General features: G+C 45.8%; 2 protein-coding genes across 2 annotated transcripts in view; one reads left to right on the top strand and one right to left on the bottom strand.

Annotated features, from left to right (window-relative positions):
• PLCD3 (phospholipase C delta 3) overlaps nt 1-5,239 on the top strand; it is a 99,453-nt gene extending 94,214 nt beyond the window's left edge. The window contains exons 14-15 of the mRNA XM_040331618.1: nt 248-397; nt 4,085-5,239. Coding sequence (XP_040187552.1) covers nt 248-397; nt 4,085-4,173 — 239 coding nt within the window. The 3' untranslated portion in view covers nt 4,174-5,239. The remainder of the gene's footprint in view (nt 1-247; nt 398-4,084) is intronic.
• A 14,494-nt stretch (nt 5,240-19,733) lies between these two features.
• NMT1 (N-myristoyltransferase 1) overlaps nt 19,734-27,742 on the bottom strand; it is a 34,308-nt gene continuing 26,299 nt past the window's right edge. The window contains exons 9-12 of the mRNA XM_040331619.1: nt 27,460-27,630; nt 24,701-24,868; nt 22,361-22,498; nt 19,734-20,142 (exon numbers count right to left, since the gene is read on the bottom strand). Coding sequence (XP_040187553.1) covers nt 20,122-20,142; nt 22,361-22,498; nt 24,701-24,868; nt 27,460-27,630 — 498 coding nt within the window. The 3' untranslated portion in view covers nt 19,734-20,121. The remainder of the gene's footprint in view (nt 20,143-22,360; nt 22,499-24,700; nt 24,869-27,459; nt 27,631-27,742) is intronic.

The raw sequence follows: 27,742 nt of genomic DNA, 5'->3' as shown, positions 1-27,742 counted from the left end.
GGTAAGGATGTGGAATTCCCTTCCACAGGTGGTGTTCTCAGCGGGGAGTATCGATAGTTTCAAAAAACTATTAGATAAGCACCTGAAGGACTGCAACTTACAAGTAAATACAATGTAATACTGACATATAATCACACACATAGGTTGGACTTGTGTCTTTTTTCAACCTCACCTACTATGTAACTATGTGAAAAAATAGGAAGGAATAGTAATAATAAGTAAATATTAACACCTCGATTCTTCCCAGGATTTAACCCCACATGGAACGAGTCCCTTCGACTGGAAGTCCTCTGCCCAGACCTGGCGCTGGTCAGATTTGTGGTGGAAGATTACGACAAGACATCCAGTAATGACTTTGTGGGACAGTACACAGTGCCATTCCTCAGCCTGAAGCAAGGTAAGAGGGTAATAGGAGGGTAGCTTGATAGACGTAATAGCCGAACAGTGGGCACCGAGGCTATTATAATAACTCTTATTGTGTCAATATCCAAAATAACTAGTCATATGCATCAAAGCTGAACTCAAGCCAAATATGAATTATTTATTCCTGTTTATCCATTTACTATATATATATTAAAGTGATAGCAAAGGATACATTTTTTGGGGCTTAAAACAAAAAAAAGATGTTATGCTTACCTGCTCTGTGCAATGATATTGCACAGAGCTGTTCCTTACCTCCTCTTCTGGAAGTCCCCTATCGCCGCTGTCCGGTCCTCCTTCCTCTGGGTGCCCCCTTAGCAAGCTGGGTGCTAAGGGGCACCCATGCACAGATCCAGTGGCGGCTGGAGCTCAAAATTTTTGGGGGGCGCAAACGAAAGAAAAAAAAAAACAATTGCAGCCTCACTGTACCTATCAATTGTCACCACTGTGCCATGCCATCAAATGCAGTCACTGTGCCATCAAAACGCAACCACTGTGCCATCAAAACGCAGCCACTGTGCCATGCCATCTAAACGCAGCCACCGTGCCATCAAAACGCAGCCACTGTGCCATGCCATCAAAACGCAACCACTGTGCCATGCCATCAAAACGCAACCACTGTGCCATGCCATCAAAACGCAGCCACCGTGCTATCAAAATGCAGCCACTGTGCCATGCCATCAAAACGCAGCAACCCTGCTATCATAATGCAGCCACTGTGCCATGCCATCAAAACGCAGCCACTGTGCCATGCCATCAAAACGCAGCCACCGTGCCATCAAAACGCAGCCACTGTGCCATGCCATCAAAACGCAGCCACCGTGCCATGCCATCTAAACACAGCCACTGTGCCATACCATCAAACGCAGCTACTGTGCCATCAATTGTCACCACTATGCCATCAAACACAGCCCCCAATTGTCGCCACTGTGCCCCCAATTGTCGCCACTGTGCCCACACTTGTAGCCACTATGCCCCCTTACCTTTGTGGCTTCTACGTCCCTCGATGTCCCTCGTCCCGCCCTCGATGACGCTTCAGCCAATCAGGTTACCTGATTGGCTGAGACGCCTGTCAGTCTTATCCTCGGACGTACGGCCGGTACGCCCCAAGGATGAGCTTCAGGAAGCCGACTACAGCCTCAGGGCCCTGATAGGCACTTCCACACAGCCAGTCAGCTGCCGCTATTCAGCTGACCGGCGCTCAACTTCCGGCCAGCTGAATAGTGGATGGCAGCGGCGAAAATATACAGATTCATACAGTGTATGAATCTGTATATTTTACTGGCTGTGAGCGAGCCAGAGGGGACGGCGCTCCTGCGTCCCTATGGACGCACCGCCACTGCACAGATCCTTCCGAGCCAGGCTTTGTGCATCCATAGACACACACACTGCCATTAAGCTACCCCCTGCTCCTTCTCCACAGGAGTTTGACGGAAAGCAGAAGGAACTGCTTTCGGTGTGTCCTGTGAGACCAGGAAGTAAGCAGAGCGGTGCTGCAGCTGAGACAGTGCTGGAACAATGAGAGGCCGCGCTCTGAGCCAACCAGGACTTCAGAGTGCTGGAGGGAAGAATGATGACTCGCTCAGTGTACCAAACCTTCATGGTCCAATCACAGGCTGAGGGCGGGTCCTAGACCAGGTTGTACTGCTCAATTGGAATGTAGTCTGTACAGAGATCTAAGACCTGGCTGTTCTCTCTGCACATCGAGAACAGATAATTAAAATTACAAAACAATTTGCGGGTAAATCAGTTGGTATGTTTCTATGTCAATGGTGTATTTAGCTGTTCGCTTGAGTTCAGCCTTGACTTTCTTATCTAAATAGGAAATACGAAAGTCAAAATATGATTGCTGTGGTCAACACTTCCATGTCATATCCAATGTGTCTGAAAGAGAACAGTCTATGATGCCAGTAACAACCAGATTCTTCTAAGTAAATTATTTTATTAGATGTGGCATAGACACGCGGGGCTCATCATAGGCGTGTGCATGGGATGTACTGAGTGTGCCTTGCCACCCTGTAATCACCTTGAGCAACGCATATTCCGCCTGCTTCCGGTTTCCCTCCTCTTCTCTCCTACTAGCTGCTGCAAGCACACATGGGGGATATTTCAGGATGGAGAGCAGGAACAGGGGCTGGTAAATTTGTAATTTACCAGCCCCCTTCCTTTTCTGAATGAACACAGAAAATGATCTGTACCGATCACTAGCTGTGTCATTCATAACTGAAGCATTATGAACTGTTTACTATGCTTCGGTTTGTGAATGAATGGGAAGCGGCTCAGCATAGAGGACTTCCCATTCATTCACTGCCCAGTGCAGCTGAGGCTGCAGAGAAAGGGACTGGGGAATCTTTGTCTCAAAAGTGAGACATCAGGGGTCTGTTCAGACTCCTGGTATTTTACCAAAGCCCCCCAACAGGGATCCTAAAAATAATAATAATAATATTGTTAAAATTAATAAAAATAAAAAACTACTGACACTAATCTCTGCCCTACTGACACCGTCCACTGCTCTAATGACTAACACCAACCTCTGCCTTAGTGACGTATCGTGTTTCCCCAAAAATAAGCCTGGGTCTTATATTAATTTTGGCAACAAAAGACACAGTAGGGCTTATTTTCGGGGTAGGTCTTACCATGTAATGTGCTGTCTTCTCTCCCCCTCTCTCTCTCTCCCTGCCTGTCAGGAATCCCCAGTGTGAACTGAGTTAAATGCTTGTAAAATCCTATAATCCACGCTATTACAGTATTATATACCGTATTTACCGGGGGAAAGCGCGCTCCCGCGTATAGCGCGCACCCCTAAACTTGACCCGGATTCCTGTGAAAAAAAGATTTTTTGTACTTACAGTTTTGGTGTCTTCCGCGGCGTCCATCTGCGGCCTCGTCGGGTCCGGCGTCCGTCTGCGGCTTCGGATGTCCTCTTCGTCGGGTCCGGCGTCCTCCCCGCGCCGAGTTTGAATACTGCGCCGGCATATACCGAGCGCAGTACACTCGTGTATCATCGGGCAGGCTCGGCTACTCTCGTGGTGACGTCCTGTACGTCTAGGACGTCAGCGCGAGAGGCGCCGAAACTGCCCGAAGATACACGAGTGTACTGCGCTCGGTATATGCCGGCGCAGTATTCAAATTCAGCGCGGGAAAGCGGGTATCGGCGTATACCGCGCACCCACGATTTTGCCCTGATTTTCAGGGCAAAATAGTGCGCCGTATACGCCGATAAATACGGTAATATACAATGTGTGTGTTTCTGTAATATAATTGTGCCAAATACCTTCGTTATAGCGCCGCTCTGCGCTTCTGTGACCCGCCGGAGCTCTCTTCCCCACAATTATATTACAGAAACACACACATATACTACTGTAATAGAGAGGATTATAGGATTTTACAAGCATTGTAAACTAGGGCTTATTTTCAGGGTAGGGCTTATATTGCAGCCCTCCTGGAAAATAATGCTAGGTCTTATTTTCGGAGTAGGTCTTACTTTCGGGGGAACACGTATCCACTGCTCATGTTTTAGAATATTTGAACATGTTTGTTTACATTTATTTATAAGTGTGTGCCATATACATGCATGTGTGTTTGAGCTCGGGCTGCGCACACCTATGCTTATCCTGTGTATAGAAGTAGGTAATTGACTTGTACAAATCTTTTGTTCCCCCAGGATACCGCCATGTCCACATGCTTTCTAAGGATGGAGCCTCCTTGTCTCCAGCTACACTGTTTGTACACCTGCACATCGAAGACCCTTGAGGGTCTGGATCCAACTCATAGCCTAGTGGCTAAAGCAATAACTGTGCTCCATCTTAGTCCTTATTGTCGAGATGTTCTAGAACAAAGTGACCTTCAGAACCCTCAGGGGTCCACATCCTGGCTTCAGATCTCCACGTACAAGATGGTGCCCCTTTCTCTAAGGTGCTGTGCCAGCCAGGTCCTCCCTGTGCCTTATCCTTAGTGATGTCACCGGCATTCCAGAAGCCATGATACAGGGTCTTACACAAGCTCTAAAACCAAGCAGGAGGTTTCAATCAAATCAGTATTATTCTACAAGCCTCGTTTTAAAAGGACGCGTATTTGATACACAACGTCATTATTTAGCTGTCTATAAAAAATTTGACTGAAGTTAAAGTCAGTACAGGAAATATTTTGGAATCATCCATTGGGTGCCACTTCTCTGTCCCAGTAGTGGTGATGTTGCCATTGAGAAAGGAGTCTTGCTTGCCCCATTAGGATTTCATTTTTTTTTACACCAGAAGGAAAACGCAGAGGTTCTGATTTGGAGAATCCACCACTGTCCACCCGAACTTGCTGGACTCCTTTTTTCAAACAAATCTTGTATGGTCCAGATTGATGTTGGCCGAATATGAAGTCTTTGCTATATGGCTTCTTAGAAACACTCAGGTCCTTATTTCTGTTCTGATACACAGACCTTGCACTAATGATAATCGCATGCGGAACAGAGGTCAGATATACACAGATCAATCATAGCATTATGACCACCCACTACGACTCATCGAGGTATGGACTCCACTAGACCTCTCAAGCTATGCTGTGGTGGTATCTACCACCAAGCCCTCAATAGCAGATCCTTTAAGTCCTGTAAGTTGGGAGATGGAGCCTCCATGGATTGGGTATGTTTTTTCCAACACATCCTAAAAATGCTCAATTGGATTGTGATCTGGAGAATTTGGTGGGCAAGCCAACACCCCTTCTTGAATTCATCAGACCAGGCCACCTCCTTCCATTACTCCACGGTCCAATTCTGATGCTCACATGCCTATTGTAAGTTCTTGTGGCTGTGGACACGGGTCAGCATGGGCACCAGAGATGTATTATGGCCTAGGCCGACAAGGCCCAGGCCTAGGGCGGCACTTTGCGGGGGGCGGTGAAAAAGCCCACCCCGTCCCCCTGTGCTCATCCCACCCTGTCCCCCTGTGCTCATCCCACCCTATCCCCCTGTGCTCATCCCACCCTATCCCCCTGTGCTCATCCCACCCTGTCCCCCTGTGCTCATCCCACCCTGTCCCCCTGTCCTCATCCCACCCTGTCCCCCTGTGCTCATCCCACCCTGTCCCCCTGTGCTCATCCCACCCTGTCCCCCTGTCCTCATCCCATGAAAATGACAGGACGGGTCTTAAAAAGGAAGGGGTGCTGTGGTCTGTGGCTATGTAGTCCCATACGCAACAAACTGCGATGCACTGTGTCTCCTGACACCTTTCTATATGAACCACCATGACGTTTTTCAGCAATTCGAGCTACAGTATGTCTTATATTGGATCAGACTACATGGTTCGGCCTTTTCCCACGTACAGTGGAACCTTGGATTGCGAGAAACGTGGTTAACGAGTGTTTCGCAACATGAGCACTGTATTTTTAAAAAACTTGGTTTGCGAGTGTTGTCTCGCAAAAAGAGCAGGATTCAGGCCAAAGCGGTGTGCAGTACCATGTTTGGCCTGAGGTGGGGGGGGGCCCGGAGCCGATCTGCGCCGTTCAGAGATGCTCGGAAAGACACAGAAATACTCCGTTCCCGAGCCTCAAGTTTCCGAGGTCAGCCGAGCTGTCCTCAGGCCTTTCCCGCTGTTTCTGAGGCTCTCCGGCACCCCCCCACCTCTGGCCTCATGCGGTATTGCATGCCATTGAAGTCAATGCAGAACAAATAATTTTTGTTTACACTGACTTCGATGGGGAAACTCGCTTTGATATGCGAATACTTTGGATTACGAGCATTTCCCTGGAACGGATAATGCTCGTAATCCGAGGTTCCACTGTACATCAATGAGCCTTGGCCGCTTGGTTCTTCAGCTTTCCCTCCTCGGACCACTTGTGGTAGGTCCTGACCACTGTAGTCCAGGAGCATCCCACTAAAGCTGTAGTTGCTCTGACCCAGTCGTCTAGCCAGTATTTGGCCCTTTGTAAAAGCCGCTCAAATCCATACACTTGCCCATTTTTTTTTCTGCTTGCAACACATCAAATTCTGGGACAACATGTTCACTTGCTGCCTATTATATCCCACCCACTTTCAGATACCATTGTATGAAGATAATCAATGTTATTCACGTTACCTGTCAATGGTCATAGAGTTATGGCTGATCGATTTATGTATATATACAAGTGAAAAAAATATTTTGCCTGCAGTAGAGGCAGACTAGCCTCAGATATATATTTTCATGTAAAGTGCATGAATGCTACATAATGTGTATGTGTAAAACTTTCAAGTATTTATTCCCTCTCACAGAGATTCCAGTACTTCTCTCCGACAATGGCTTCATTTGCTTTTGTCTACTAGGAACGGAGATATCTTTGTTCGGCAGTCATCTATGGTTGGCATCTACTTCCTGAACTGAGATGCTGGCTCAGACATAAATCCTGGTGCCTCACCCTATGTTCACACCCATGTGTTTTTTTTGTTCCTTTTTTGGCAAATGGGTATGGGTATCCCATACTCATTCACATTGGGGGAGGGGGATGGGATCTGGGGGCCTTTTTTAAAGGGGGATTCAAGATTCCGATAAGTCCCCTGCCCGCAGACCCCCACAATCTCCGGCCAAGGTTGTGGGGAAGAGGCCCTTGTCACCACATGGGAACAAGGTGCTTTGGGGTGGGGCAGAGCCCGCCCTGCCCAAAAGCACCAAAAGGAGGAGCTAGCTCATCCCCTCCCTTACCTTCCGGGCTGCATGCTCGGATAAGGGTCTGATACAAAGTTGGGGGGCCCCTACCCCCCTTTTTTTGGGCATGGGGTTCCCTCTAAATCCTGGAATGAATTTGGGGAAGACCCCATGTCGTATTTTTTCTTGAATTATTTAGCCGGTAATTTGTTTCTTTTTTTTTTTTTTACATTTAGCTATCAGCAGGTACCACTGTTGATGAATCATTGGTTTTTAAGGATGCAGCAGCCAGCTTCCCGGCCCGCTCCTTAGCAACCAGTTATATACAGTGGCCCGGATTCAGATACAATTGTGTATCTATCGGCGGGCGTAACGTATCTCAGATACCTTATGCCGTAACTTAGGGCGCAAGTTCCGTATTCAGAAAGAACTTGCGCCCTAAGTTTAGGCGGCGTAGCGTATGTGGTCCAGCGTAAGCCCACGGAATTCAAATTCTCCATGCAGTGGGCGTGTTGCATGGTAATGAAGGCTGACCCCACGTAAATTACGTTTTTGGCTAACAGCGCATGCGCCGTCCGTGAACGTATCCCAGTGCGCATGCGCCAAATTAACAAGCCAATGCTTTCGACGTGAACGTAAATTACGCCCAGCCCTATTCGCAAACGACGTAATCGACGTAAAATTTGACGCTGGCCCGACGTCCATACTTAACATAGGATACGCCTCATATAGCAGGAGTAACTTTACGCCGGAAAAAGCCTAACGTAAACGATGTAAAAAAATGCGCCGGGCGGACGTACGTTTCTGAATCGGCGTATCTACCTAAGTTGCATATTCCTTGCGTAAATCTACGGAAGCGCCACCTAGCGGCCAGCGTAAATATGCAGCCTAAGATACGACGGTGTAAGAGACTTACGCCGGTCGGATCTTAGGTAAATCTATGCGTAACTGATTCTACGAATCAGGCGCATAGATACGACATACGGCGTATCCGGAGATACACTGTCGTAACTCCTATCTGAATCCGGGCCAGTGTTTGTAAAGGGACATAAATAAAATCACGCAAAATGCATGCAAAAACGCGGGTTTAAAAACGCAAAACGTGCCTTAAAAACACATCGACCGCAACCGCATACATGTGAAGCTAGACTTAATTTGATTCTGTGAGTACAGGGGGGTAGATTTACTAAAATTAGAGAGTGCAAAATCTGGTGCAGCTCTGCATAGAAACCAATTAGCTTCCAGGTTTTATTGTCAAAGCTTAACTGGAAAAAGCTGAAGTTAGAAGCTGATTGGTTACCATGCATAGCTTCACCAAATTCCGAGTGCACCAGTTTTAGTAAACCTACCCCTTATTGTTTCACACAGATCAGCCCCCTGCTGCAGCCTTTCACTGTGCGAGTTGTCAGAGTCTTTAAAATCTTTGTGAGGGGGTACAGTGCATCCGGAAAGTATTCACAGCGCTTTACTTTTTCCACATTTTGTTATATTACAGCCCTCTTCCAAAATGGATTAAATTAATTATTTTCCTCAAAATTCTTCAAACAATACCCCATAATGACAACATGATAGACGTTTGTTTGAAATCTTTCCAAATTTATTTAAAATAACAAATGAAAAAAATCCCATGTACATAAATACCGTATTTATTGCGGTATAACGCGCTCCCGCGTATACCGCGCACCCCTAAAGTGGCCCCCAATCCTGTGGAAAAAAAGTTTTTTTTGTACTTACAGTTTTGGTGTCTTGCGCGGCGTCCATGTCGGGTCCGGCGTCCGTCTGCGGCTTCGGGTGTCCTCTTCGTCGGGTCCGGCGTCCTTCTGCGGCTTCGGGTGTCCTCTTCGTCGGGTCCGGGGTCCGTCTGCGGGCTTCGGGTGTCCTCTTCGTCGGGTCCGGCGTCCTTCTGCGGCGTCCTCCCCGCTCGTTTCCCGCGCCGAGTTTGAATACTGCACCGACATATACAGAGCACAGTACACTCGTGTATTGTCGGGCAGGCTCGACAACACTCGCGCTTACGTCCTGTACGTCCAGGACGTGAGCGCGGAAGGAGCCGAGACTGGCCGACTATACCCGAGTGTACTGCGCTCGGTATATGTCGGCGCAGTATTCAAAACTCGGCGCGGGAAAGTGGGTATCGGCGTATACCGCGCACCCACGAAAAGTGCGCGGTATACGCCGATAAATACAGTATTCACAGCCCTTGCTCAATACTTTGGCACCAATTACAGCCTCGAGTCTTTCTGAATATGATGCTATAAGCTTGGCACACCTATTTTATGGGCAGTTTCTCCCATTCTTCTTTGCAGGACCTCTCAAGCCCCATCAGGTTGGATGGGGAGCGTCGGTGCATAGCCATTTTCAGATCTCAGAGATGTTCAATCGGGTTCAAGTCTGGGCCACTCAAGGACATTCACAGAGTTGTCCCGTAGCCACTCCTTTGTTATCTTGGCTGTGTGCTTAGGGTTGTTATCCTGTTTTAAGATGAACCCTCGCCCCAGTCTGAGGTCCAGAGCTCTCTGGAGCAGGTTTTCATTAAGGATGTCTCTGTACATTGTTGCATTCATCTTTCTCTCGATCCTGACTAGTCTCCCAGTTCCTGCCACTGAAAAACATTCCCACAGCATAATGCTGCCACCACCATGCTTCACTGTAGGGATGGTATTGGCCAGGTGATGAGCGGTGCCTGGTTTCATGACATTTGCCATTCAGGCTGAAGAGTTTAATCTTTGTTTCATCAGACCAGAGAATTTTGTTTCTCATGGTCTGAGTCCCTCAGGTGCCTTTAGGCAAACTCCAGGCGGGCTGTCATGTGACTTTTACTGAAGAGTGGCTTCCAACTGTCCACTCTACCATACAGACCTGATTGGTGGAGTGCTGCAGAGATGGTTGTTCTTCTGGAAGGCTCTCCTGTCTCCACAGAGAAATGCTGGAGCTCTGTCAAAGTGACTATCAGGTTCTTGGTCACCTCCCTGACTAAGGCCCTTCTCCCCCCGATCATTCAGTTTGGCCAGGTGGGCCACTCAAGATAGAGTCCTGGTGGTTTTTAACTTCTTCCATTTATGGATGATGGAGGCCACTGTGCTCATTGGGATCTTCAATGCTGCAGACATTTTTCTGTACCCTTCCCAGATCTGTGCTCTGATATAATGCTGTCTCTGAGGTCTACAAACAATTCCTTGGTTTTCATGGCTTGGTTTGTGCTCTGACATGCACAGTGAACTGTGGGACCTTATATAGACAGGTGTGTGCCTTTCCAAATTATGTCCAATCAACTGAATTTACCACAGGTGGACTCCAATCAAGTTGTAGAAACATCTTAAAGTGGATGAAAACCCCAATTTTTTGATGTCGCAATGTAGAGAATAAGATTTCCTATCATCTGTGCCCAGTCTTGCCACACAGAGTTAATCCAGCGCTGAGCAATCCTCTTTTTATTCTTCAGTGAAATAAAACAGACTTCCAGATAAAGACCAAAGTCCTTGCTTGAGTGACAGGTTATTTACATATCTTGTGCACTAGCTTGCAGCCATGCACAGCTTCTTGTCTATGTATATTCTGATGGCTGTTTACACTGAACTGCGGATCACCCCATATTTTGAAAACATTTAATGAAAAACACAGGAAAGACAGCCAATCCTGGGAGAGCTGGACGGGAGAGGAGGAGAGGGGAGGGGATGTGAATTGTGCACTTCACAGAAGCTGTGCATATCTGTAATCTATTGCACGATATATGTAAATAACCTGTCACTCAAGCACTTTAAGGACGATCAGTGAAAACAGGATGCACCTGAGTGTCATGGGGCAAAGGCTGTGAATACTTATGTACATAGGATTTTTTTTTTTTTATAAATTTGCAAAGATTTCAAACGTCTTCTACGTTGTCATTATGGGGTATTGTTTGATTTTTTTTTTAGGTAAAACAATGAATTTAATCAATTTTGGAATAACAAAATGTGAAAAAGTACTGTGCATACTTTCTTTGCTTTCTCCCTTATATATATATATATATATATATATATATATATATATATATATATATATTTACTTTTTTCATTTTGTTTGGAAAGACTATTGTTGCTGTATCTTATTACACAGCATGCATTTATTAAATAGCTGGTGCTCAAGAGTTGGGCAATACTATTGTTACTTTTGGTGATTATAGTAGTGGCCTAAAATAATTTGTGTATGTGCAGAGGCTGGATTTTACTTTTTATCAATGAAATTGAATAGAGACATTTGACTAATTATAGTCTGCAATATATTGTATTACTACTGTGTCACTGAACTTAAATGCTGTTTAGTCATATTATGCTGGTACCATAGAGGAGGATCAGTGCCAGCCTGCTGCTGGGTCACTTCCAATTCTACTTTCAGTGCTGTTATCCTTTCTATAGCCCCAACCCCCCCCCCCCATTAAGTTTTATGCTTACCTGTCTTTGTTCGCTGAAGGCCTGTTTAACACAGTTTTGTTATTATAAAACTTTATAAAGTTATAAAACTTTCAGCAAGCTTGAAGTAGGTTTTTCTAAGGCTCCTTTCACACTGGAGTGGTGGGTGCGTCGGCGTTAAATGCGCCGCTATTTTTAGCGGCGCTTTACTGTCAATTTCGCGGCGATATTCGGCTGATAGCGGGGCGCTTTTACCCCCCCCACTAGCGGCCGAGAAAGGCTTAAAACCTCTGCAGAGGCACTTTGCCGGCAGTATAACCACGTTGCCCATTGATTTCAATGGGCAGGAGCGGTAAACACACCGCTCCAAAGATGCTGCTAGCAGGACTTTTTTTACCGACCTGCTAGCACGCTGAGGGCTTTCACACTGGAGAGACCGCAGCGCTGTTTTAGGGCGCTTTATTTTTATCATTATAGCGCCTGCAAAGCGCCCCAATGTGAAAGGGGTCTAAGCCTTTAAAGTGCCCCACTGGTCTTGTTTAGAAATGTTATATGAAGATCTTACTAGGAGAGCTGATTGTCGCTTTAACCGCTTGCCGCCCGCAGATACACGTCTGCAGCATGGCACGGGCAGGCAAAAGAACGTATATATACGTCCCCTTTAAGAAGCGGTTGTTGCGGGCGGGCGCACGCCGCGATCACTGTGAGCTCGCCAGCGGGTCCCGCGGGCATACCCGTGATCATCTCACGGAGAGATAGAACGGGGAGATGTTAGTGTAAACACAACATCTCCCCGTTCTGCCTAGTGACACTGTCACTGATCGTGTTCCCTGTCATCGGGAACACGATCAGTGACATGTTACAGCAAGCCACGCCCCCCTACAGTAAGAATCACTCCTTAGGGAACACTTAACCCCTACAGCGCCACCTAGTGGTTAACCCCTTTACCGTCAGTGTCATTTTCACAGTAATCAGCATAAACATGACAATGGCCCCAAAAATGTGTCAAAAGTATCCGATGTGTGCACCATAATGTTGCAGTCACGATAAAAAAAAAAAAAAACGCTGATCGCCGCCATTACTAGTAAAAAAAAAAAAATATATATTAATGAAAATGCTATAAAACTATCCCCTATTTTGTAGACGCTATAACTTTTGCGCAAACCAATCAATAAAATATGCAGAAGAATACGTATCGGCCTAAACTGAGGAAAAAAATAGTTTTTTTTATATCTTGGGGATATTTATTTTAACAAAACTATCGCTCTATTTTTGTTTATAGTGCAAAAAATAAAAACCGCAGAGGTGATCAAATACCACCAAAAGAAAGCTCTATTTGTGGCAAAAAAAGGACATCAATTTTGTTTGGGAGCCACATCGCACAATTGTCAGTTAAAGCGACACAGTGCCGAATCGCAAAAAGTGGCCCGGTCATTTAGCAACAAAATGGTCCGGGGCTTAAGTGGTTAAACAACAATTTCAGCATTCTTTCAACACGCTTCAAGTAGCGCTGAGAGCCGATCTCCCTCGGGGGAACTCGTGCGGGGGCGCGATCCCATGTCCTGCTGCTGCAACCATTGACACAGACAGCAGGACTTGGCCCCGCCCACCCACGTCATTGTATTTGATTGACAGCGAGAGACAATAGCTGCATTGTTATCAATCTATCCAATCAGGACCTGATACACTGGCTGGAGCTGGTGTGCTTGTCCCCATTGCTGGAAAGACTGGGTGCATCACAGGAGGTTTTTTTTAGCTTAAATGCATAGAATGCATTTCTTTAACCACTTGCTTACTGGGCACATATACCCCCTTCCTGCCCAGGTGAAATTTCAGCTTTCAGCACTGCGATGCTTTAAATTAAAATTGCGCGGTCGTGCGACGTGCCTCCCAAACAAAATTGATGTCCTTTTTTTCCCACAAATAGAGCTTTTCTTTTGGTGCTATTTGATCACCTCTGCGGTTTTTATTTGTTGCGCTATAAACAAAAAAAGAGCGACAATTTTGAAAAAAAAAACACTATTTTTTACTTTTTGCTATAATAAATATCCAATTTTTTTTTAAAAAAACGATTTTTTTTCTCAGTTTAGGCCGATACGTATTTTTGGTAAAAAAAAAAAAAGCAATAAGCGTATAGTGATTGGTTATAGTGACTACAAAATAGGGGATAGAATTCTGACATTTTTTTATTTTTTTTACTAGTAATACGGCGATCTGCACATTTTTTCAGGACTGCGATATTGCAGTGGACACATCGAAAACATTTTTGGGACCATTCACATTTATACAGCGATCAGTGCTATAAAAATGCATTGATTACTGTATAAATGTGACTGGCAGGGAAGGGGTTAACACTAGGGGGCGAGGAAGGGGTTAAATGTGTATCCTAGCCTTTGTTCTTACTGTGTGTGGAGGGGGGTGACTGGGGGCGGTGAGCCGGAGATGCAGGGTGTCAGACTGACACCCCGCATCACCACGGGCGTGCGCCGGCATGAAATTCTGCAGGACGTCAATAGACGTCCAGTCAGGATTTCACAACCACTTCCCGGACGTCAATTGTCCATTGACCGGGCGGGAAGTGGTTAATGAGACATGTAGGGTCTAAAAGCCCACCCCATGTCTCCTCTGGGCTCTACTGAATGTATCGCAATGCAAATCGCTGTGTTAGCCAGGGAAAGTGACTGAGACCCGAAAGTAACGCCATACACGTCGCTTTTTCGGGACACAGCAAGAGGGGGAGGAAAGCAGACGAGTATCCTCCCTCCACTCGTCATGTTGGTCCTGGGCCTGCAGATGGGCAAGCGGAGCCCGGAATACATGGCTGGGGTGTGTGGAAGCAGTCGAGCGGCAACGCAGCCGCCCAAATGCTTCCACCAGACTTGTGTGTGAAACCTCCCACTGTCAGGTCCGTACAACGTATGGACCTGCCAGCAAATGGGTCAAAGTGACAATCAGCACTCCCAGTAGGCTCTTTGTTCAACATTTACAAACTGGACCTGAAAGGCACTTTAAAAGCTTCACCAAAAGGTTGCCGAAAGCTCTGCTAATACTTTGTAAAAGCTTGCTATTCACACAGCTTCTTTACAAGCTGAAGCCCCTGTAAAGCAGGCCTAAGATACTCACCCATTGGCCTGTTAGGAGCCTCATAGGCCCTTCAGCAGTCTCAATTCACAATCTGTTACAGTGAGGGGGGGCGGGGGGCGGTAGGATTGGATCCTCTGCTGATTTTGTATGTTTACCCACTGACAAAAAAGCGATCAGTCTATCATTTTAATGGTAGATTTATTAGTGAGAGACAGAATAACAACAAAAATATCCATATAGTTATAAATTGATTTGTATTTTAATGAGTGAAATAAGTATTTGACCCCTTCAAAAAACATGACTTAGTACTTGGTGCCAAAAGCCATGTTGGCAATCACAGAGGTCAGACGTTTCTTGTAGTTGGCCACCAGGTTTGCACACATCTCAGGAGGGATTTTTTCCCCCACCCTTATGTGCAGATCCTCTTCTAGTCGTTTAGGTTTGGAGGCTGACATTTGGTAACTCGAACCTTCAGCTCCCTCCACGTATTTTCTATGGGATTAAGGTCTGAAGACTGGCTAGGCCACTCCAGGACCTTAATGCGCTTCTTCTTGAGCCACTGCTTTGTTGCCTTGGCTGTGTGTTTTGGGTCATTGACATGCTGGAATACCCATCCACAACCCATTTTCAGTGCCCTGGCTGAGAAAAGGAGGTTCTCACCCTCGTCCATCTGATGCGGTGAAGTTGGATCAAAAAAATTGGTCCGACCAACACAGGATGGACTGTGGGTGCCTGAAGTAGCGCAGTGCCACGTCCTAAAAATATGTTAGATCAGATGTTGGAAGTGAGAAGAATGGACTTTATATATAATTGGTGCCTATAAAGTCCATTCTTCTCACTTCCAACATCTGATGCAGTGAAGTTGTCCTGTCCCCTTAGCAGAAAACCCCCCGAAGCATGTTTCCACCTCCATGATTGATGGTGGGGATGGTGTTCTTGGGGTCATAGGCAGCATTCCTCCTCCTCCTCCAGTTGATGCCAAAGAGCTTGATTCCATTTGCGAATAATCCCAACAACTGTTGTCACCCTCTCACCAAGATGCTTGGCGATGGGCTTGCAGCCCATTCCAGCCTTGTGTAGGTCTACAATCTTGTCCCTGACATCCTTGGGTGGCTCTTTGGTCTTGGCCATGGTGGAGAGATTGGAATCTGATTGCTTCTGTGGACAGGTGTCTTCTATACAGGTAACAAGCTGAGATTAGGAGCACTCCCTTTAAACGAGTGCTCCTAATCTCAGCTCATTACCTCTATAGAAGACACCTGGGTGCCAGAAATCTTGCTGATTGATAGGGGATCAAATACTTATTTCACGCAAATCAGTTTATAACTTTTTTTTTTAAATGCGTTTTCTGGATATTTTTGTTGTTATTCTGTCTCTCGCTATTAAAATAAACCTACCATTAAAATTATAGACTGACCGTTTCTTTGTCAGTGAACAAACAGACAAAATCAGCAGGGGATCAAATACTTTTTTTTTTTACCCTCACTGTATGTCAGGGATATGCAATTAGCGGACCTCCAGCTGTTACAAAACTACAAGTCCCATCATGCCTCTGTCTCTGGGTGTCATGCTTGTGGCTGTCAGAGTCTTGCTAAGCCTCATGGGAATTGTAGTTCTACAACAGCTGGAGGTCCGCTAATTGCATATCCCTGCTGTATGTGGTTCAATGGTGGATGGCCTCTCCATAGAAAGTAATTCAGTTTCCTCTATGAGAGCCTGGCTTGAGGATTCCACAGAGGTGGCTGTCCAGAGGACTGGTAAGTCCTATAGGGGTCATAAAGGACTATAAAAGAACATTTATACTTTAAGGTGCTCATAGTCACAAAAAAAAAAAAAAAGAAAAATAGGAATTTTGTATTTATTACCGTAAAATCCATTTCTCCGAGTTCATGGACGGACACAGCAGCCTTTGACCTTAGGGTATTATATCCATTTCCTTCCAGGAGAAACTCTCCTGGAAGGAAGCGGATATAACCCTAAGGTCAAAGGCTGCTGTGTCCATCCATGAACGGAAGAGAAATCAGGTTGGTCTTAATGTCTGTGGAAGCATTTGCACTACCAGTCTCTCTCTGCACAGGCAGAAACATGAACGCTCAGCTCAATCAAGTTTCCTTATTTATGCCTGAGAGTGCTTGGCTTGTGTGTGGCAGGCCTAAGGCCGATAGGGACACTTCAGCTTTTTTTTTTTTCTGGGGCAGCAATGCCAATTACATACAGGGTCACTGTCTTGGACACAGTGGGGGAGATTTACTAAAACTGGAGCATATAAAATCTGGCACAGCTGTGCACAGAAACCAATCAGCTTCCAGGTTTTATGGCCAAAGCTTAATTGAACAAGCTGAAGTTAGAAGCCGATTGGCTCCCATGCACACCAGATTTAGTAAACCTTCCCTAGTATGCTTAGACACAAAAAAAAAAATACAAAGCCAGCTTCCATCAAAGGCTCCTCACATAGGCATTTTGCTTTTAGGACGGATTCCCTGTAAGTGGATGAAGCCTACATTTCTTATGTACAGCGGCCATTGTTCCAATAAAGTGCCCATATCTAAGCTCTAAAAGGCACCTTTGTATTATCGCATCTATAAACATCCTGGCTGCTGTTCTTTGGTCTATAGATTTCCTAAATCCATTAACCTGTACTGTTCTGTACATAATATAACCACAATATCAATAAAATATTACAAATGATTATTTACCAGAAAAAGTGGCGATGTCATTTCTAGGGGCTGCAGGAGACTCCGTGGTGACAGACATTATTTCTCCATTGTGATATAATCCTTTTGTGTAACACTATTGTTATGGTCTACCAACAACTACAGGAGCAACCCCTCTATATACATGTGGAAGCTGTAATAGTCTCCCCTACTATAGTGATCCCCGCTATCTTCCAATCCCATGACAAGCGGAGGACTTGCTGCATTGACACTACCTGGTGCCACTCTCTGGGCACAGGAGCCATTCATTGAAAACCGTGCCCATTCTCTCCCTCCCCCAAGAAATACAATGTGTTCTGCGAATGGCATTACGTTGAGCAAATGACCCCTTTTGTTTCTCAGGTAAATATTAGGGGGCTGCTGCACACAGAAGTTTTTTTTTTTTTTTAATCTTAATGCATAGAATGCATTAAAGGGGTTGTAAAGGTTAATTTTTTGTTTTCTAAATAGGTTCCTTTAAGCTAGTGCATTGTTGGTTCACTTACCTTTTCCTTCCATTTCTCTTCTAAATGTTTTTTTCCTTTGTCTGAATTTCTCACTTCCTGTTCCTCCTCAGTAAGCTTGCACCCCCATCATCCGAGTCGTTCTGGCTGGGGGTTAGTCAGCATGCTCGCCCCCTCCTTTGGGACTACATCCATCTTCCCGCAGGGATGTAGTCCCAGGGGGAGTGGGCAAGCATGCCGATTGAACAGCTAGGATGATGGGGGGGGCAAGCTTACTGAGGAGGAACAGGAAGTGAGAAATTCAGACAAAGGAAAAAAAATTCAAAGGGAAATCGAAGGAAAGGTAAGTGAACCAACAATGCACTAGCTTAACTGCTTGCCGACCAGCCACCGTATAACTGTTATGCGGCAGGTCAGTTCTGCTGGGAGAGATCACGTAGCTATATGCCCCGCGCTCGCCCCTGACGTCGACGAGCGTGCCAGGCGGCCGCGATCGCTCGTTACAGAGCAAGAACCGGGAGCTGTGTGTGTAAACACACAGCTGCCGGTCCTGTCAGGGGGGGGGGGGGGGGGGGGGAAGTGACCTATCATCTGTTCACACAATGTATGAACAGCGATTTGGCATTTCCCCTAGTGAGTCCCACCACCGCCCCCCCTTCAGTTAGAACACACCCAGGGAACATGATTAACCCCTTCCTCGCCCCCCTAGTGTTAACCCCTTCACTGTCAGTGGCATTTTTATAGTAAAAAATGCATTTTTATAGCACTGATCGCTATAAAAATGCCAATGGTCCCAAATATGTGTCAAAAGTGTCTGCCATAATGTCGCAGTACCGATAAAAAAATAAAATTACGTTATCGCCGTCATTACTAGTAAAAAAAAAAAAAAAAAAAAGGAAAAAAAAAATATATTAATAAAAATATCATAAAACTATCCTCTATTTTGTAAACGCTATAATTTTTGCACAAATCAAACTAACGCTTATTGCGATATTTTTTTTAACGAAAAATAGGTAGAAGAATACGTATCGGTCTAAACTGAGGGGGGAAAAAAAAATAATTGTTTAATATATTTTTGGGGGATATTTATTACAGCAAAAAGTAAAATATTATTTTTTTTCAAAATTGTTGCTCTATTTTTGTTTATAGCGCAAAAACTAAAAACCGCAGAGGTGATCAAATACCACCAAAAGAAAGCTCTATTTGTGGGGAAAAAATGACGCCAATTTAATTTAAGGAGCCACGTCGCGCAATTGTCAGTTAAAGCGACGCAGTGCCGAATCGCAAAAAGTGGCCTGGTCTTTGACCAGCAATATGGTCGGGGGGTTAAGTGGTTAAAGGAACCTATTTAGAAAATGAAAAACAAAACCTTTACAACCCCTTTAAGATTAAAAAAAACACACACACACACACACACACACACACACAAACACACACACACACACCTTTATAACCACTAAGTTGTTTTTTTACCCTAATGCATTAAAGACGAAAAACCACCTGTGCTTCAAAATCCCCCCAGCACCTCCCACCCCTATACTTGAGCCAGATCTGATCCAGCAATGTGCACGAAAGCAGCGGCTCCCACCGCCGTCTCCCTCCTCCCTCGGCAGCTTGATAGCCATTGGCTCCCGCAGCTATCAAATGCTGTGCCGAGCGAGCACGGGGAAGGGGGCAACAGACGCAGACAAGCGTAGCTTGGGAGCGAGCATGCACAGGTTTCAATATGGAAAGCGGCTTTCCAGGATGGCACTTGCCAAAGAGGAGGAGCCTAGGTGGGGACCCCAGAAGAAGAGTATTGTGGCTTCTCTGTGCAAACCCATTACACACAGCAGGTAAGTAACATTTTAATGAAAACTTTTATTTTTTTAAATGAAGCTTTAATGTCGCTTAATAAAACAATAAAGATCAATGGACCGAGTCCTGTTTTGTCCCCATTTTCTAGAAAAGTTTCCTCCGACAGCCTCTATTTCACTGTAATCTCATGTGAGCCCAGCACCATCAATCTTGTGTAAACCCAGCACAACACATTCATCACCAACAGCAGCTATCCAAGCAAAGTGAAGCACAGACGGCACATTACAGATTTATATTATATATTTATATATAATATATACTTTAATATTTAGCCACAACTCCGGTTCAGTTTGGATGGCAGCAGGGAGGGAAGTCATTGCAATTTTTTTTTTCTTTTATTTTTTTACTCACAGCAGGAAGGGGGGGAGGGACAAAAAAAAAAAAAAAGACCCTGAAAAATCCTTAAATTCAAGCCAGGTTGGCGGAAGCTCCCTGCTTTGCACTTCCGTAATCCCAAAACCTCCCTCCCATGCACATCAGTAGGATGTCTTTTAGAGCAATGCCCGCGTATCCTGCACTTCGTCTTCGGGCTGCTCTCTCGGGTATCCAATCTCTGGCATGTTGAGCAGCTGTTGGCCACGTCACACCCTGTCCCCTTCAGATGTGGGGGCTACTGTAAAACCAGCCCGACCTGTAAACAGAACAAGAGACACCGATCAAAGCTGAAGGCCATCGCTGTGTGAGCTTTCATTGTTAAATGCAATATAAATACAAGCATCTTCCCTATTGTTTGAGGGCAGCGCTATGACATTTGTCCCTCTTCTGTGTTAGAAATTCTCGTGGTTCCATCCCCCTTTTTTTTTCTTCCCTTTGTTAAAGCAGAGGTTCACCGTTAGAGAGCACATTTTCCCCATAGATGGATGCTCGTTTTGTCTAGGGGAATCGGCTATTGGTTTTAAAATATGATCCGTACTTACCCGTTTACGAGATGCATCCTCTCCGTCGCTTCCGGGTATGGGCTGCGGGAATGGGCGTTCCTTCTTGATTGACAGTCTTCCGAGAGGCTTCCGACAGTCGCATCCATCGCGTCACGATTTTCCGAAAGAAGCCGAACGTCGGTGCGCAGGCGCAGTATAGAGCCGCACCGACGTTCGGCTTCTTTCGGCTACGAGTGACGCGATGGATGCGACCGTCGGAAGCCTCTCGGAAGACTGTCAATCAAGAAGGAACGCCCGCTCCCGAAGACCCATACCCGGAAGCGGCGGAGAAGATGCATCTCGAAAACGGTAAGTACGGATCATATTTTAAAACAAATAGCCGATTCCCCTAGACAAAACGAGCATCCATCTAAGGGGAAAAGGGCAACGATTAAATAAATGGGTGAACTCCCGCTTTAAGCTCGTCTGATGTTTTATTTGGTAGATACAGGAGAGTTAAACCACCTGAAAAGTCTCATATCTGTACTGGTGAGGTGCCTGCACCAATTTCCTACCGTGCCGATTACCATGAGACACACCCCCCCCCCCGTCCCTGTGGGATCTCTGGCCAACCAGCATTTTTTCTGGCACTTTGTTTACAAGTTGAAATCAGCATTTTTTTACTAGAAAATTACTTACAACTCCCAAGCCTTATACTTTTTTTTTTTAGCAGAGACTCTAGGGAATAATATGGTGAATGTTGCAATTTTTTATGTCACATGGTATTTGCAAATGCATTTTTTTTTTTTTTTTTTTTTTTTTTTTTTAGGGAAAACACTTTTTTTTTTTGTATTCAAAACAAAAAAACAAACAAACACCCTTTCTTTTTTGGGAGAATGTAAAAGATGTTACACTGAGTAAATAGATACCAAACATGTTCCTCTTTAAAATTGCGCACGCTTAGGCTCCATTCACACCTAGGCGTTTTCATTCCCGACGCCCGCCGCTATTGCAGCCTGCAATACGCTGGAGGGGTGATTTAACATTGTCGGCTATGGAGATGGTTCACATCTCCACGCCGAAACGCCTGAAGCTCAGAACAAGTCCCTGAACCTTTTTTTCCAGGCGTCTTCGGCGTTCGGCCATATTACACAATGTGTAATCACCCCTCCAGCGAAAATCGCGGTAAAAAACGCAGCGTTTTGTCGCGGCAAATCACGCCGCAATTTGTCGCGGTAAAAAACGCCGCAAATCGCCTACGCCTAGGTGTGAATGCAGCCTTATGGAAAGGTCACAAACTACGGTTCTTAAAAATCTCCATGGGCAACCACTGCGCACCCTGTAATGCCTTTACAGGTTACCCAGTTAGAGTAGGTCTATCGCTAGTTCTAAATTACTGGAGCGCACTGGGGCTAACTTTGGTGCCTGCATATTTATAGACTCGCCTGGTTCCCGAGCTTCTAAGGAGGGGCTGCCATACAGACCCAATTCAACGCCAAGTACCTATGGTCCTATAACCATTCAAGTCTCCTCACCCTCGTTTAAAAAAAAAAAAAAAAAAAGTCCAAGCTACCCTTTCAATGCTCTGAGCACTGTCCCCAGTTTCCTCTATGGTCAAAAACTGGCGGTGTCCATTGCCTGTAAGCTCAATCTGTCCCCGGGAGGCGTGCAATCATGCAGGCTGGGCTCACTGCACACCAGGATAGAGTGAAGCTCACATGTCATTCCATGAGCACAGCTCAGTCCCAGAACAATACCCGCCCCCTGCCACCGAAAACAAAAGAGGTAGCAGTGAGCACCCATTTACAGGTAAAAAAAAATAAAAAAAAGTTAGTATATCCATGCTATCTATGGCTGTGCCTTTCTCATCACTGGACCCCATGACATGCCAAGGGCTGACTAAACATGCCGACTCCTGAAAGCAAGCAAAATAAATACACCCTTTTCTACCCAATTGTGGATCTACTGTTGTGCAGACCAATATGCCTTTACCTTCTCAGGTCCCATGCTGGGACACTTCCAATTATACAGGTAATACTGCAGATTGCCGTCTCCTATTCCAAACTTCAGTTTCTCCAGAAACGTTTTGTTTTCCATGAGGTCCAGGGCGTTGAAGACATCAAATCCTTTCTGCAAATAAAATAAATAAATAAATAAATAAATATAGTGACCTGTGTGACATGTGTAGAAGAGTTTACAGGCAGTACAAGACCCCCGTTTGTACCCAAATATCATCCACCTTATCATGCCAATGGGACTTGGGTGACTTGGCTTCTCCAGTCAAATCTAAATAAAATACAACATTTTTACTGTTTAGGGTGGAGTGGAACAACAATACATCCCCCTGCTCAGCCTTATAGTAGTTGTAAAGCTTTGTGTTTTTTCACCTTAATGCATCAAGGTGAAAAAATACCTTGCACTTTCACTTGTAACCGGCGCATGCGCTGGGAAGAAACGAACCTCCGTGCCGTTTCTTCCCTAGCATGTGCCGTTACAGACGGCTCCACGCGCGCATCCGTGGCTCCGGAAGGAAGAGAGGCGAAAATGGATGCGAAATTGACGCAAAGTTCACAGGGGGTGGTGTGGGTTTCGTTTGCAGGCAAGGGTCACATAAGCTAGTATGCGATGCATACTAGCCCATTATGCTTTTCATTTGCACTGAGTAAACCCCGTCGAGGTTTACTTCCTCTTTAAAAGGGACAGATCTCTCCATTCTCAGCATGAACAGGCTGAATAGATATTTTCAACCAAAATTTCTAGTAGTACATTATCCTATAGAGAAAGGCCTAGAGAGCTTAGGACACAAATATTCTGTACTTGGGAGTTAGGAGTCCTGCTATGCTATTTATTAGCACAATTTCAGGGTCAAAGAACTAGCATTAGAGGAAAGGGGGATCAGTACTAGTAAATGCCACCCCTCCTGTCCTTGTTCCTCCATAACTGCAGCTATTTCTACTATTTCCTATGCTTCAGCTTGTGAATGAACAGGAAGCAGCTCAGCACAGAGCACTTTTCATCTATTCACTGTCCAGTGCAGCTGAGGCTGCAGAGGGAATGGAGAATCTCTCTGTCCTCATTCTCAAAAGCGAGACATCAGCAGTCTATTTAAACCCCTGATATTTTATCAGAGAAGCTGTACACCGTTTACAACTCCTCTAGTCCTGTGTGGCATAGGCACAGGTCTTTCTGAGCCCATGCTGTTGGCTAGTGAACAACTCATTCAGGGCCAGGGGAGAGATGCAAGCATCAACAATGCATAGACAGTGGCGCAGAATGACATCCGCTTTCAGTCATTTACACCTTGAATTTACTAGGTAGTGGTGCATACGGCTATGTCAGTAAGCATCTTAATGCTTTACATGCATACTATGCAAGATGCACTCAAAATGTCCGCTACATTTAGATCTGTATGCAGTTTAGATCACAAAGCAACATATTTTATGCTTGTGTGTGAGAATGAACTTTTAACAAAGAACCAGGTCGCAAATCTCCAAAACAGAATAAGGTGATCTAGAAAGGAGACAAAGCCTTACCCCTCCACACGTCTCCATTGCACAGGAATCATATTCTGCTGAAAAACTGGAATTCCAACCTCCTATGTCACTTTTAACCTACCCATAACCATCACTCGTCCTACCAACCACAAAGCAGACCTGGATTTCAAACCCTCTAGGTCAGTGGATCTCAGTCCTCAAGCAGGCCTGTCGCTACAAGGCAGGCAAACCAAGCAATTGCTCGGGGCCCCAAGCTGGCCTGGGGCCCCAAGCAGGGCCCCTGCCGTGCTAAGCTTCCTATATGCTGCAGCCGCCTGAGCGCTCTATAGACAGCCTGCAGCACTGCTGCCTCGAGTCGTCACTTCCCCTTCTCTGTAGCGTGGCCGAGCTCCTCTTCCTTCCTCCTGTCAGTCTGGGTACCATGTGGTACAGGAGATTCAGTTTCCTGTTCCCGGCTTGACTGACAGGAAGTGCACACTGAGTGCTCACTTTCTTTCAGTCTGCCGGGAACAGGAAACTGAATCTCCTGCCGCGCGGTACAAACCTGGTAGGGAGGGGCCGGTATGGGAGTAAAAAAAAACATTGGGAGGGGGGCTTTGCATACGTGCGGGGGCCTCCATGTCCATTTTGCTTGGGGCCCCCAAATACTTTCAAACGGCCCTGTCCTCAAGTACCCCCAACGGGCCACATTTTCCTTTACTTTGCACAGCGGCTTTAAATCAATATCAATGACATGATATTGATAAGAGCCAATTTATCTAAGGGAAGTACTTGAGGACCGAGGTTGACAATCGCTGCTTCAGGTTACGCCCAGCTTGTCACGATCTGGACTACTCACAGATTTTGCCACGATGAGGGCATCATTCATAAGTTCGACCAGAGGCGTTTTGGTGTGCACATTGTAGAAAGAATACGCAGCCTTTAGGCTCTTGTGTGTGGGGTGGTTCATGATGGTCGAGGGGAGCGTGCAGAAGCTCACAAAGTCCGTTATCTCTCCCTCAGGAGTCTGAAAAGAAGAAGAACATTAGTCAATTTTTGGTAAACCCATTCCAGCAATGCCTGTACCTCCGGGACACATCAGGGAAAACATTAAAAACGGATCTTCATTGTATCTGAGCACCACAAATCAAAAACACTATTGAATTCTTTTTTTAATATTCAAAGCAAACTCCCCTATTCATCCATGCCTTCATGCTTTATTTAGATGAGAAATCACTTTGAAATACACCCCTCCTCTAGCTTTTCTGGCCATGGCCATCATGATTAAGGGTAAACGATTTACTTCCTGCAATCCATCTGCCCTTATGCAGGAGAGTGCTTAGATGATAAAACACCTCCTCCCCTCCTGAAGACTCCTGAGATGCGTGTCATTTTCCTAGACAAGAAACCAGGAAGTAACTGAAGAAAAAAAAAATACAGTGGAACCTCGGATTGCGAGTAACGCGGTTAATGAGCGCTTCGCAATACGAGCGCTGTATTTTTTAAAATCGTTACTTTGTTTGAGAGTGTTGTCTCGCAAAACGAGCACAAATCAGGGCAAAGCGGTGTGCAGTACCGCATTTGGCCTGAGGTGGGGGGCGTCAGAGTTGTTTGTAAATGCACGAAAAGGCCAGAGGACAGCTCGGCTGACCTCAGGAACAAAGTCTTTCTGAGGTGTCCTCGGGCCTTTTCCGAGGCTCTCCGGCACCCACCCCCCGTCTCTGGCTGCATGTGGTATTGCATGCCATTGAAGTCAATGTGGAATTAATTATTTTCGTTTCCATTGACTTCAATGGGGAAACTCACTTTGATATGCGAGTACTTTGGATTACGAGCATTCTCCTGGAACGGATTATGCTCGTAATCCGAGGTTCCACTGTACTCTATTTACTAATGCTAACAGCATTAGAATTAAAAAATAATCAATGTTGATTGGGAGAGGGAAGTTACACTTTGGTACACGTTGAGGCTCGGTTCACACAACTGCGACCTGAAAGTGGTGCGACTTTGCCTGGCGATTTACTGGTGACTTGGGTACTACTTTGATGCCACTTTGAAGCGAGGTAGGGGCTACACCACATGGAATGCCTGGGTAATCTTCCTGTAATGTCGGATCCAAATCACATCAATATAGAAGGAGAATCCGACTTGAAGGCGACTTCCATTAAAATCTACGGGCACAAGTTGGATAGAAGTCACCTTGAAGTAATAAAGGAACCTTTCTAAAGTCGGAGTCAACTTCAGTACTGCTAATTAAGACAGCTCTCATTGACTACAATGGGATTTCACATCTCATGCGACTTGGGGTATCACAAGTTGGATTCCAAGTCGCAGCAGTGTGAACCGAACCTTAACGTAAACACAAGAAGCGCACTTAACTTGTAGCCAAAATAAAACTTTATGTATTGTATAGGCTAGGGAAGAATAAGATCCCCCATCAGGTTTTTATTGCCGCCTGTGTCACTGCGCCGGTGATTTGACCTCTCCATTTGTCCTAGTGACCTCTGCCAGCAAGAATGAAAGTGATGAAAAATCTGACATTTTGCAGATGTCACTGGAACAGGAGACTGGGGGAAATCTTCTAATGGGGACACCCATACCAGTAATAACTAAGAGGGGACGTTCTCTTACTTTTCAGAGACTTCCTATTGCTTGCATAAAGCGAAGGAAAAATCTCAAGGCAAAGAAGTTAAGGGCTTTTCCACCTTTTTTTTTTAAGTTTATTAAAAGTCAGCAGCTACAAAAAGTGTAGCTGCTGGCTTTTAATAAACTGACACTTACCTGCTCCACGGCTCCAGCGACGCGCCGGCCGGGGCTCCGCTTCTCGCCGGCCGGCGTCTTCATTCTTAGTGTGGGCACCCGGCAGTGACAGCTTTCAGCTTCACGGCCGGGCACCCACTGCGCATGCGCGAGCAGCAGTGCGCATGCGCGAGCGGCGCCGTCCGATTGGACAGGCGCTCGCCTACAGGGAGGGGCTGTGAAAAGGCGATTAAGCTAATCGCCTTTCCAGCCCCTCGGCGGAAGGAGGAAGTGGGACAGGCAGTCCTTCTCCTGAAGCCCCCCACCCCCCCCCCCCCCCAAAAATTTACATGCCAAATGTGGCATGTAAGGGGGCGAGGAGTGGGTTAAGAGGAAGTTCCATTTTTAGGTGAAACTCCTCTTTAAGAAAAAAAATAATAATTATATGCTATCCAAAATGTAAAAATAGAAATTTGGCTTTAAATGCATATTTAAAATGAGTCACACCCTAGAGCAGTGGTCTCCAAACTGCGGCTCAAGGCACGATCCCCCCCCCCCCCCCCCCCAACAATGGACCTTTATTTCTCCGACTGATACCAATGATGGGGCAATATACCTCTCATTGACCCCAACAATGGGGAACTATTTCTCCCCTTAATACCCAAGACTGGGTCTTATGTACTCTTCTCCGAATGGCCAGAATCCGGCCCCTCCAAAGTCTGAAGGACACTAAACCGGCCCCTTTGTTTAGTAAGTTTGGAGACCCCTGCCCTGGAGTAAAGTGGACTGGAGCTATAGAATATAATGGATATTGTGTTAAAACAGGATACTACTGAAGCAGAAGATCAAATGCCAAATGTGATGCCAGTTCCTCCTTACCTCCACCACAAAGGTGTCTATGATGTTCTCCTGGGGCAGCAGCCAGTGTTGCACCTCTTCCTCACTCATGAACGGGGACAGGTTGAACTGAGACAAGTACTGGTTCAGGAGCCGGTGTACACCGGGGACGTGTCGTAGCTCCATTGCTTTCAGGCCTGGGGTTTTAGCAGTCTGCAGAGATCACAAAGAAGGTTTTTATTACATAGGCAGAGAAGATCTTCTTCCACCCCGACTTTACATTTTAGCATCTACTAGTAAAGGGAAATTGCAATTCTCCCTTCAG

This window comes from Rana temporaria, chromosome 12 (assembly GCF_905171775.1).
Source record: "Rana temporaria chromosome 12, aRanTem1.1, whole genome shotgun sequence".
Lineage (NCBI taxonomy): Eukaryota > Metazoa > Chordata > Amphibia > Anura > Ranidae > Rana > Rana temporaria.
Note: the sequence above shows the minus strand (reverse complement) of the source record. Positions and strands in the feature narration are given on the sequence as shown.